This window comes from Salvelinus fontinalis, chromosome 18 (assembly GCF_029448725.1).
Source record: "Salvelinus fontinalis isolate EN_2023a chromosome 18, ASM2944872v1, whole genome shotgun sequence".
Lineage (NCBI taxonomy): Eukaryota > Metazoa > Chordata > Actinopteri > Salmoniformes > Salmonidae > Salvelinus > Salvelinus fontinalis.
In genome coordinates, this window is record NC_074682.1 from 39,576,142 (window position 1) to 39,589,193 (window position 13,052).

General features: G+C 42.7%; 1 protein-coding gene across 1 annotated transcript in view; it reads left to right on the forward strand.

Annotated features, from left to right (window-relative positions):
* LOC129815482 (collagen alpha-1(VII) chain-like) overlaps window positions 1-13,052 on the forward strand; it is a 130,137-nt gene that overhangs the window by 98,599 nt on the left and 18,486 nt on the right. Inside the window, 25 exon segments of the mRNA XM_055869355.1 lie at window positions 1,186-1,221; window positions 1,305-1,349; window positions 2,267-2,299; window positions 2,470-2,532; window positions 2,743-2,778; window positions 2,925-3,005; window positions 3,136-3,204; window positions 6,128-6,163; window positions 6,554-6,613; window positions 6,765-6,809; window positions 6,921-6,956; window positions 7,050-7,085; window positions 7,172-7,231; window positions 7,611-7,736; window positions 7,830-7,901; window positions 8,659-8,694; window positions 8,785-8,844; window positions 8,955-8,999; window positions 10,401-10,436; window positions 10,578-10,613; window positions 10,789-10,845; window positions 11,015-11,086; window positions 11,193-11,264; window positions 11,544-11,579; window positions 11,807-11,887. Of these exon segments, the coding sequence (XP_055725330.1) occupies window positions 1,186-1,221; window positions 1,305-1,349; window positions 2,267-2,299; window positions 2,470-2,532; window positions 2,743-2,778; window positions 2,925-3,005; window positions 3,136-3,204; window positions 6,128-6,163; window positions 6,554-6,613; window positions 6,765-6,809; window positions 6,921-6,956; window positions 7,050-7,085; window positions 7,172-7,231; window positions 7,611-7,736; window positions 7,830-7,901; window positions 8,659-8,694; window positions 8,785-8,844; window positions 8,955-8,999; window positions 10,401-10,436; window positions 10,578-10,613; window positions 10,789-10,845; window positions 11,015-11,086; window positions 11,193-11,264; window positions 11,544-11,579; window positions 11,807-11,887 (1,365 nt within the window).

Genomic DNA, 13,052 nt, shown 5'->3' on the forward strand with positions numbered 1-13,052 from the left:
CACTCTGGTAAGACCTGACGAACTGGCAACAGACAAACACATGTATAAATGCACTGGGGATAATAGGGAAGATTGGTGACACCTGGAGGGTGGTGGAGACAAGCACAAAGACAGGTGAAACAGATCAGGGTGTGACACACTGAGCTATGCTGAAACACCTGCATTTTGGAGCTGCCTTACACAAGAAGGGAAAAAAGAGACCATGTTTGTATGGAGGCTTTATTAACTCAATGATTTTTTATATATTTTTTACATTGTTTGCAAACTGATATCACCCTGAAGAAGGCACAGTGATGCCAAAAGGTTGGTAAATACCCAATACATTTCTGGGAGTTTATGTAGGGAGTGTGCAACTTTATTTTGATAGTTAATAGTTTATCTGCCGTTAGTCAGCGCCAGCTCATATTTTTTATTCTGCAAACTGATATGTGACACGTATTAATGATGAATAGAAATGACAATTTAAACCCCCCTTTCTTCAAAAGTAAGAAAGAAGAAAACATTTACAGTTATGTAATTCTTTGTTATGAAACTAGTATAATTTATTCAAGTGTATTAGAAATAATATAATTCTTTGTTGAAAACAGGCAAACCCCCTTTTTTTTAACCAAAAATGTGTGGCTCAAAACAGGTGGGGCTCTGCGGGTCGCCACTGTTTATGTATTAAACACCACACATCTTTTCTCGATAAGAAAATAGATGGCATACCATAGCAAAGATCAAATGGACATAATAGGGTATATAGTGAATACTGAAAAAGAATACATGCTCATCAGATATTTAACAGATGTATTTTGCATTTGAGAGGCTTAAGTCTGCTGGCTTTTTGTGCATGTGGCTTCACCTGCTCTGTCTGCTTCTCAGCCCTCCCAAAGCACTGTTTGCACATTGTATAACATGTGTGTTTCTTTATATTGTGCGTGTATGCAGTTGTGTATTGTGTCGATGCAGTTTGTAGTTGTGTCTATGCAGTTGTGTGTATGGAGTTGTGTATTTGTTTGTGTGTGTAAACATTTTTTGGGGGGGATGTTCATGTATGTACTGTGTGTATGCACTTGTTTATGTGTGTATGTGTCTTTGTCTCTGTACATGTTCAATTTGCTGTGTGTTGTAACTTGTGTCATTCTGTGTGTGTGCTATGTCTTGGTCATGTGAATCCAGCATGCTCTTGTCTCTTGTTTGCAGGGGAACCCTGGAGAACCTGGAATTATAGGATCAACTGTAAGTATGATACTCTCCTCTCTGACTCACACACACACACACAGTGCTGTAATTATACTGATACTATCGTTTTGTAATTGTAGGGTCCGATCGGTACCAACGGGCCTCCAGGTCCACCAGGGGTCAAGGTGAGATCATCTTCAATGTCATTTCCATGTAAATGGACAATAAAGTATATTGTATCCTGTCTTCCATAATGAATACCTCCCTATTTATTCTCTGTGCCAGCTCTGATGCATTGATTAGTGTAGATATGGCTTACACGGAACCCAAACCGACTGCGCGCGTGCGCTATCGTGCATACATTTATTTTGTCCCCCTACACCAAACGCGATCGCGACATGCAGGTTAAAATATCAAAACAAACTCTGAACCAATGTCATTAATTTGGGAACAAGTCGAAAAGCATTAAACATGTATGGCAATTTAGCTAGTTAGCTTGCACTTGCTAGCTAATTTGTCCTATTTAGCTAGCTTGCTGTTGCTAGCTAATTTGTCCTGGGATATAAACAATGATTTGTTATTTTACCTGATATGCACAAGGTCCTCTACTCCGACAATTAATCCACACATAAAACTGCCAACGGAATTGTTTCTAGTCATCTCTCCTCCTTCCAGGCTTTTTCATCTTTGAACTTATGGTGATTGGCATCTACACTTTTACCACGACAACCGGCAAAACATTTAGTCTTTCAATCACCCACGTGGGTATAACCAATGAGGAGATGGCACGTGGGTACCTGCTTCTATAAACCAATGAGGAGATGGGAGAGGCAGGACTTTCAGCGCGATCTGCGTCAGAAATAGAAAGGAGTTCTATTTTAGACCTTGGCAACGCAGACGCTCGTTGGCGTGCGCGAGTAGTGTGGTTGCAATAATTGAATAACATGGATTTCTAAATTTATTTTGCGATTCTCGCGCACGCGACGTGTCCGGTCTGGTTAGCATGTTAGGCTTTAGTAGGCTTTAGTATTACGCCACTGGAATGATATGATAATTTTAAGTGTATACCTTTTTATTCTGAGTGTGTTTTTATCTCTGACAGGGTAATCAAGGAGTGCCTGGGGTTGGCGTTCAGGTGACACTTGTTTTATGTGTTATATTATATATTTTGTCTTCTACTACGTTTTATGAGTTCTATATATTCCTGTTGTTTATTGCCTGTGTTTAGGCCACTACTCACCCATTCACAGTCAAAGACACAGAGCTTTATAATAATCTATTTGAATTGAATCTGCTGTTCCACAGGGACTGTCTGGTCCCCAAGGCAGCATGGGACTGCCGGGACCTGCAGGGCCTCCCGGAGCTGTGGTACGTCAAAACATCAGTCATCTATAAACCAACTCTCATACTGGAGATTTTTGCAGACTAAACTGCTACTCTAGTATATTCCCATTGGACTGGGGATTCCTTGTATGCTCACACTTTCCATTTAGGCCTACTGTAATTCAACAGGCCATTGACAAAGTAATGTTTGTTTAATATTATATGATGTATTGTAATGATACTCTTTCTTCCCAGGGTCCGTCAGGACCTCCAGGTCTGCCAGGGCAGACGGTGAGTACAGCAGCTTTATGGGACTCACAGCTCACATACTGTAGAGCCAACACACACACACCTCCATCACCACCATAGTTAACACACACCAAGCAATTCACGCACATCAGTTCTGGTGGTGACATGTAGTGTGTCTCTCTCCATAGGGCGAGGGGGGCAAGCCAGGGGTCCCAGGAAGAGACGGAATACCTGGAAAAGAGGGAACACCAGGGTTGCCAGGCAAACAGGTATGACTCTCTTCATGTTTGTTGAATGTCTTATGAGGCATCAGCTTCAGTGTGGATTTGTCTTTGATAATGATTTTCAGGCTGCTGCTGTTGTTCTTTATCAAACATCCTCCCCTCTTCCCTCCTTCAGGGTATCGCTGGACCAATGGGCTCCACAGGGTTGAAAGGGGAGCAGGGGGACAGTGGCCCCCCAGGAAAGGTGAGTGAGAGGATCGGGTAGGTGATGTGAGTTTAGATTGAGTTCTCCTTCAGGTTAATTCAGAGTCCACAGCCGCAGAGCCGCAATAGTCCATTGTGAGACCACCGTCCACGGGGACGCACAGCCCGACCACACACCTCCCCAAAATTCCCAACCAACGCAGCTCCAACAAATTCTTATTTACAATGACGGCCTACCCCGACGCTGGGCCAATTGTGCGCCACCCTATGGGACTCCCAATCACTGCCGGTTGTGATACAGCCTGGAATCGAACCAGGGTCTCTAGCACTAGCACTGAGATGCAGTGCCTTAGACTAGAGATCGACCTATTATGATTTTTCAACGCCGATACGGATTATTGGAGGACCAAAAAAAGCAAATAGCAATTAATCGGCCAATTTTTATATATATATTTGAAATAATGAAAATTACAACAATACTGAATGAATAATGAAAATGTTTATTTGAACTTAATATAATAAATAAATAACATCTATTTAGTCTCAAATAAATAATGAAACATGTTCAATTTGGTTTAAATAATCCTAAAACACAGTGTTGGAGAAGAAAGTAAAAGTGCAGTATGTGCCATGTAAAAAAGCTAACGTTCAAGTTCCTTGCTCAGAACATGAAAGCTGGTGGTTCAATATTCCCAGTTAAGAAGTTTTAGGTTGTAGTTATTAAAGGAATTATGACGCTTCAACTATTTCTTTCTATAGCATATACCTTTGACTATTGGATGTTCTTATAGGCACTTTAGTATTGCCAGCCTAATCTCGGGAGTTGATAGGCTTGAAGTCATAAACAGCGCTGTGCTTGAAGCATTGCGAAGAGCTGCTGGCAAACGCAGTAAAGTGCTGTTTGATTGAATGCTTACGAGCCTGCTGCTGCCTACCACCGCTCAGTCAGACTGCTCTATCAAATATCAAATCATAGACTTAATTATCATGTAATAAACACAGAAATACGAGCCTTTGGTCATTAATATGAAAACAAAACGTTTATTCTTTCAGTGAAATACAGAACCGTTCCGTATTTTATGGAATGGGAGGCAACCCTAAGTCTAAATATTGCTGTTACATTGCACAGCCTTCAATGTTATGTCATAATTATGTAACATTCTGGCAAATTAATTATGGTCACACAGTTCGTAATGAGCCAGGCGGCCCAAATTGTTACATATACCCTGACTCTGCTTGCACGGAACGCAAGAGAAGTGACCCAATTTCCCTAGTTAATATTGCCTGCTAACATTCATTTCTTTTAACTAAATATGCAGGTAAAAAAATATATACTTCTGTGTATTGATTTTAAGAAAGGCATTGATGTTTATGGTTAGGTACATTTGTGCAGCGACTGCGCTTTTGTTAAATCATCACCCGTTTGGCGAAGTTGAACTAGGCTGTGAGTTGATGATAAATTAACAGGCACTGCATTGATTATATGCAACGCAGGACAAGCTAATTAACCTAGTAATATCATCAACCATGTGTAGTTAACTAGTGATTCTGTGAAGATTGATTGTTAAGATAAGTTTAATGCCAGCTAGCAACTTACCTTGGCTCCTTTTGACACTGCATTCGCGTAACAGGTGGTCAGCCTCCCATGCAGTTTCCTTGTGGATTGCAATGTAATCGGCCATAATCGGCATCCAAAAAGGCCGATTTACCGATTGATATGAAAACTTAAAATCGGCCCTAATTAATCAGCCATGGCGATTAATCGGTCGACCTCTACCTTAGACCGCTGTGCCACTGGGGAGCCCTATTCATTTGAATGTGGTGATGGTTGGAGAAATTGCTTGAGCTGTGCTGAGAAATCTAAAAGTATGAAAGCCAATGGTCCAATATTCTACAACACTGCTGTGTGGACTGTACATATTTTGGACTCTGATAAGTGCTTCATTCAGAAGCTCCAGCTGCACATTTATCCCTCTTTTCTTTACTGTAAATGGCCATGACTCATATCCTCTTTATACAACGTCTCTCCTTATACAACGTCTCTCCAAATCAAAGAAGAGGTAATCACTGGCATGAATAGGAGGGCGGAGACACATGTAAACATACGCATACAATGACACATACAATGACACACCAATGCTCAAGCATACTGTATGTGCACTTGTAAAGGATGTCATGCTGCTCTTACCAAGGCTCAAATCCAGGACCTCTACCTTGCTAGCACAAGTGACATCCCCCCCCTCAAGTGTCTAATCAGTCAGTGCCATGCAAAAGCTAGCAATTCTGCGGCGCAAGTGGCGACATTTCAGGCTACGGGAGTAAGTTTCACACATCCCCATGGGCTACGCATGCATGCATGCATGCATGCACGCACACACACACACAGCATATGTTTAGTATCCTTGTTGAGACCTAACATTTATTTCCATTCAAAATCATGTTTACCTAATCCTAACCCTAAATCTAACCCCAACTCCTAAACCTGACCCATAAACCCAATTGTAACCCTAATCGTAACCCAAACATAACCCCTAAGCCTAAAATAGCCTTTATCCTTATGGGGACCTGGGAAATGTCCTCACTAGGGGAATTTTCTTTGTTTTAGAATCCTTGCAGGGACTTTTGAGGGTTTCCGTTACCCATGAGGATAGAAATACAAGCCCACACACACGCATTCACATCGTTCACCGGAAGCATTAGCAGGATGTAATACGGTTCAGGAGAAATATGAGCTTTTGAAAGGACGAGATGTACTGTACTAACCAAATGACACTCCCGTTCATAGTCTAATGCTCTAATAAAGGCCAAAACAGTAGCATAATAAAAAAAAATATTTTGAGAACATAGTGGGTGGGAGTTCTCAATTTTTTCTATTGCTGTCCATCTTCAGTGAATTTGCGAACAACCTAATACAGATGTTTGAATTTCACGTCAACTTCTCCCTCCATCCATCCCCTTTACAGGCTGTAGCAGGACCCCCTGGTGTGAAAGGAGCACAGGTGAGTGGTTGTCATGGTTACTCTTCCGGTTGTGGTAACATCTGGTTAGTGTTGACTACAACCTCGCCCTGTTGAACCAGTGTATGAAGGCACAATAGATACAACTCAGAACCAGTGACTCACCATACTGAATCATACTGAATCATACACCAATGAACAGATGTATTGTAGACAGCTTTGACTAGAGCTTAATTGTATGGGGTGGTCTAGCGGTTAGGGCCGCTGAGCACAATCACATATGCCATGTTGGCATGGGTTCAAATCCGGCCCACTGTCTCATCTTTGCTGTCTCCCTCTAAGTAGGCTATGATTCGTGAGGAACTAGGTGCAATGGAATAGGATGGAACAGAGTTTAATGTAATGGGAGTGTGGTGGTTGTGATTGGTTCAGGGACCTCCTGGTGTGACCTTACCTGGGACAATGGGAGAGAGTGGGCTGCCAGGGCTACGGGTGAGTCTGCTTGGTTGAACCAATTATTTACATCAGCTATTATTCAGGCATTTACTATACAGATGACCAAACATGAACAAGAATGTTTAGGGATTTCTGGGTTACCACGTGTTTCTAAAGTTGCATTTTTCTAAAATGTTTGTTCCTTTAGGGTGAGAGAGGGGACAAGGGTCCTGCAGGCATCAAAGGGGACAGGGTGAGTAATGTCACTTAATACAACATTAATCGACATTCACAGACAATACATTATGACAGTGATAAGGGAAATTATTGTGTGTGTGTCTGTTTCTGTGTCTTGTTAAAATAGGGCCCTGCTGGTGAAAATGGCGAACCTGGAGAAGATGTGAGTCACCTTTTGACATTTTGTAATATCAAATATTTAATGTCTAACAGATGTCAGTCTTACTTACTTCTCCATCCACTCTGTCTCTTTTAGGGGGGCAGAGGACCTGCAGGGCCTAAAGGAGACAAGGTAATGCACATCACCAGTTGATTCCTCGTGTCTGTGTTTCCCTGGCTGCTAACCATGTGACAGTACTAACAGGATTTGTGTTGCAGGGAGAGAGAGGCATCGGACTGGCAGGGCCTCCTGGTCAGCTGGGACCTCAAGGGTTAAAGGTTACTATCATGGTCTTGACAATACTTCTGTATGTTCTCATAAACACAAATCACATATGTAGCTATATTCATATTAACATCAAATCAAATGTTATTTATCACATCAGCCGAATACAACAGGTGTAGACCTTATAGTGAAATGCTTACTTACAAGCCCTTTACCAACAATGCAATTTTAAGAGAAAAAAGTGTTAAGTAAAAAAATAAAAGTAACAAATAATTGAAGAGCAGCAGTAAAATAACAGTAGTGAGGCTATATACAGGGGGGTACCGGTACAGAGTCAATGTGCAGGGGCACCGGTTAGTCGAGGACATATGCAAACTTAGCAGTTTCTGCTCTTCCACAGTGAATGTGAACCCCTGTGTGTTTGTGTTTTAGGGGGACACAGGACTCCCGGGCCCAGCAGGTCCTCCAGGAGCCCGTGGCATAGCAGGGACCCCTGGTCTGGCCGGCCTGAGAGGAGAGAACGGAACCCCAGGACCTCCAGGACCTCTAGGACCCAGGGTGAGAGGGCCTATATCGCCACGGTAGTTGGAGGACTGGTGTGGTCTTGTTAGCCCTGCTCTGTGTTGTATGATTATGTTGTCTCATCTCCAGGGTCTCCAAGGCTTTCTTGGTCAGGCAGGGACCCCTGGAGGTCCTGGGCCCCCCGGACCCACCGGCCTAGTTGTAAGTAGCCTTTACATTGTATCATGATGACTTAATTGATTGTGTGTGAGCGAGAGAGACAAATAAATATTTAGTATAATATATTTAAGCAATAAGGCCCGATGGGGTGTGGTATGTGGCCAATATATCATGGCTTAGGGCTGTTCTTAAGCATGACGCAACGCGGAGTTCCTGGATACAGCCCTTAGCCGTGGTATATTGGCCATATACCACAAACCCCTGAGGTTCCTTATTGCTATTATAAACAGGTTACCAATGTAATTAGAGCAGTGGAAATGAATGTTTTGTCATACCCGTGGTATACGGTCTGATAATTTCTTATAGGTAGCCTAGCGGTTAGAGCATTGGGCCAGTAATCGCAAGGTTGCTAGTTTGAATCTCTGAGCCGGCTAGGTGAAATCTGCCCCTGAGTAAGGTACTTAACCCTAATTGCTCCAGGGTCAAAAACACATTTCCTTTTCACACCAGTACAGGTTACACACTTGTACAGTACATGTTTGAAACAGGACAAATGTAAGCCCCCCATGTTTGACATTTGATTTAGCAGATGCTGTTATCCAAATGACTTACTCATGCATGCATACACACACTTTTTATGTATAGGTAGCCCAGGGAATCGAACCCACTATCCTGGTGTTGCAAGAGCCATGCTCTTCCAACTGAGCTACAGAGGACCAAGGAGAGAGCGAGACTTTGTGTGTTTGCTTTGTGTTATCTGTTAGTGTTCATGATCATTATACCTGTTTTTCCTTGCCAGGGTACACCGGGAACTGCTGGAGGCAAAGGGGACAAGGTGAGTTAACAAAGAGATAAACACATGTCTTCCATACTGTATAATATCTTATCAAATAGGATGAGATTGCTCATTAATCTTCCTCTTTAGGGAGCGATTGGAGCAGGAGTACCTGGATTGAGAGGCGAGAGAGGAGACCCAGGACCCAGAGTAAAACCACATCACCATTTGAGTTTGAATTGTATCTATATTTGACAGTGTTGTATTGTAGAGTTGTGTGTGTTGGGGGATTTACAGATTTGTGTGTCTGATGTTTGCAGGGGGAGGAGGGTCGAGCTGGTTTGGACGGGGAGAGAGGACTAGTGGTATGTCTGTCTTTTTCTCTTCTCTTTCATCACTTATTCATCACAGTCTGTCTCTCATGTATCTCTACCACAGGAGCTTAGTGGCACCTTAATTGGGGAGAACGGCTCGTGGTAATGGCTGGAGCAGAATTGCTGGACTGGTTTCAAATACATCAAACGCATGGTTTTCATGTATTTGATGCCATTCCATTAACTCCGTTCCATACATTATTATGAGCCGTCCTCCCCTCAGCAGCCTCCTGTGATCTCTACGCCTGTTCATCGTATCTACTGTCAACATCACTATCTTTGTACTGCTTCTGTCACAGTGTACAATTTATCATTAGCAATTTTGACTCTACCGCCTCTGTCTTGTGCTTGATAATTGCCTCACAGAGTTCTATGGTGTTTGTTTCTGTCTGTTTATTACAAGATGTTATTGATTGGCCCAACCCTCAATATTGATGAAACTTAAGAGTGAGAGAGAAAATGACAGAAGGGGGAAGGGAAGGCTGAAGTGAACATAGATAGATAGAGCTCAAAATAACTAAAAGCTCATCAAACAAATGTTTGTGTGGCTTGAGCAGTGTACTTCAGTAAATAGAAAGGGCTCAAACGAAAGGCACAGTTCTGAACGCAAAAGACTTAATCTGCATGATGCGTAAACCTTTAAATCGTTTCCATCCCGACTATACCTTTATCCATTATTGTCAAGCTCATTATCACACCATACATAGACTATACATATCCTGTTTCTCTGAGCACAGTAGTGCAGTAGATTGCCCCCTATAGTGTGTTCTACCCTCCACTTTGATCTAATGATAGGCCTCTGTACTAGCATAGCTCCTTTAAAAGCTACCAGCCAGCCCCTGGTCCTCTTTCGCTACCTGTGCATTAGTGCTACTGAGAGTAGGGCTGTTCTCCAAGGCAAGGGCCACTAAACCTGCTCACCTTAGCTCTCATCAAGACCATACTGACCGTCTCACATTAGTTGCCTGGTAACTTCCAGAAGGGGGCCTAGTACTGTAGAGTGCCCATGGCATTCCACTTTAAACTCAGGTGAGACATACACACAGACAGGAACTCACCTATTACAGTACACTCATTTCTTATACAAGAGGAGAGTGCTAGTTGTGGTGGGTATAGAGAGCTATCGGTTGTAGTTTTGGATGATTTACACCATAATGTTGACGATTGCTGATTAGGATGTGCATGTGGGAGTATAATTGTTTTTCTTCCTTTGTGTGTTCTGTTTGATTAAATGTGTGTGTGTGTGTGTGTGTGTGTGTGTGTGTGTGTGTGTGTGTGTGTGTGTGTGTGTGTGTGTGTGTGTGTGTGTGTGTGTGTGTGTGTGTGTGTGTGTGTGTGTGTGTGTGTGTGTGTGTGTGTGTGTGTGTGTGTGTGTGTGTGTGTGTTCACCAGGGCTCCCCAGGTGGCAAAGGAGGCAGTGGAGAGAAGGTGAATATTGTGACTATTATTCCCCACAGCTGTATTTTCCAACATTCTCTCTCTCTCTGTACCCCGAGCATTCTGCTCATGTAAAATAGTCAATCAAATTAACATGCCTACCTAGTGAGTCCTACTCTCAATATATTTCAGGGTGAATTGGGGCCGCAAGGTGACAAAGGAGAAAAGGTATGAATTGTAATGAATGAGTAGTAATATTGTGTGTGTACATGGTATAATAATACAGAGAAGGGCAGAAAAAGAGCAAAAGGGGAGACAATGAAAATACAAATTTGAAAATATAAAAGTTCTAAAAATATTTTTTTAAACCTAGTTATCTGACAATTATGTTGTTCCCTTGCAGGGCGATACTCTCCTGGTGGGAGGACCTACGGGAGAGAAGGGCAACAAAGGAGAGACGGTGTGTGACCCTCTCAACCCTCAACCTCACAGCACCGATTTTATTGATCTAATAAAACAATTGATGACAAAAATACTTCAGAGCACCAAGTATTGACTATGACACTGCTAATCTGTGTGCGTGTGTGTGGGTAGTGGTCATTTACAACTGTTGTTCTCTTCTTTATCAGGGTGACCGAGGGCCAAAAGGGGGGCAGGGGGAGAAAGGCTTGAAAGGCAGTGACGGCCCAGCTGGGGAGCAGGTGAGGTTGGGCTTGACAATGACAACAATTAATGGAGTTGGCAAAAACAAACAGCTCTAGGAGCAGGCTATTAATAACAAGAGTATAACTGTGTGTGTCTCCACAGGGTCTGAGAGGTGAGCCAGGAGACAGGGGCTCTACAGGGTTCCAGGGGGCCAGAGGTCCAGGAGGACAGAAGGTGATGACATCACCTGACCTTTATCAATGCTTTCATCATCACTGTGTCATATATGTCAGAACCAATATCATCGATAGTCAATCAATATCAGAATCACTATCAGAATGTCCTCGTGTGTATAATGGTTGCATTGCACAATTTTCCCACCCGTCATGTGAGAATGGATCATCACCCAACAATATGTCCTGTGAAAAGGAACACTGCCTTGCTCAGACTGGATGCTGTAGGGGATTGTTGTACAGATGCAGTGTTCTAATGGGTTTGTCTTTGTGTCTGTAGGGAGAGGCGGGCCTGCCTGGTGTACCTGGAGAATCTGTGAGTCTCCCATTTCACCCTCGGTTATGAAAACAATATATACTTTTTTTTGACCACATGAACTGACATGTGAAAAACTCTGGGCCCTAATTATAGCCTATCACTAGGATCTAAAGTTCTTCCTGATCAGGTCACATGGTCAGGAAAAACTCCAGGCCCTGTGACTAACTCCCCATTCACTCTCCTATTGATCGATAAAAGACTGGTTGATTGTGTTTTTCTCCCAGGGTACACCAGGAAAAGATGGAATGCCAGGCTTTAGAGGAGAGAAGGGAGACATGGGAATAACTGGAATGCGTGGAATTAAGGTTTGTACGTCTGTGTGTGTGTGCAGCGTGATGCGTCTGTTTGTGTATGTGTCTGTCATTGTATTTGAACAGTCTTTGAGTTCATCCCCACTTGAAGAAGTTTGGTGCCAAACTTGATACGTCCTCTAAGATCCAGTGCCAGCCTCCCAGATCATGCCGCCAGCCATAACTCTTCAATGGCTCCAAATTGACATCACGTAATGGAGGATTAGTATAAATTCAGCTGGATATAGCCCAGGATAGAGTGCTTTCATTCTCATATGGTCTATTAATACATTTTAATGATGGTTAAAAGTATAATTTGTGTGTTTATATGGCATTCTGCCAGAATAATAGGCTATCAGAACCCCCTAACCTTCCTACTGTATACTGTGTGAATCGCTGTCCTCTTCTAAAGTAAAGACAAAGTGTGTCTGAGGGACACTGAGATGTGTTCAGTGTTTTCTCCACATGACCTTGCCACTCTAACGGCAGTACAATCACAGCATGATAATCTGGGTTTAGAAATGACTAATCCAGACGGCACAATATCAGCCAGCTCATTCAGTCTCACAATGCTATCAGAACCCCTTCAACTTCCCCTTATCTGTCACTAGCAATTATGCTCAACAAATCACCCAGTTACTCATCCTTAACAGTGCATTCGTGGAAGTATTCTGACCCCTTGACTTTTTCCACATTTTGTTATGTTAGCCTTATTCTAAAATGTTTTTTTGTTTTTTTATCCCCTCATAAATCTACACACAATACCTCATGACAAAGCAAAAAATGTTTGGGGGAAATTTTGCACATTTTTTATTTTTTTTTAAATACTGAAATATCCCATTTACATAAGTATTCAGACCCTTTACTCAGTACTTTTGGCAGTGATTACAGCCTCGAGTCTTCTTGGGTATGACGCTACAAGCTTGGCACACCTGTATTTGGGGAGTTTCTCCCATTCTTCTCTGCAGATCCTCTCAAGCTATGTCAGGTTGGTTTTTAATTATTTTTTTAACCTTTATTTAACTAGGCAAGTCAGTTAAGAACAAATTCTTATTTACAATGACGGCCTACCCCGGCCAAACTCGGATGACGCTGAGCCAATTGTGCGGTGCCCTATCGGACGCCCAATCACGGCCGGATGTTGCTGCACAGCTATTTTCAGGTCTCTCCAGAGATTTTC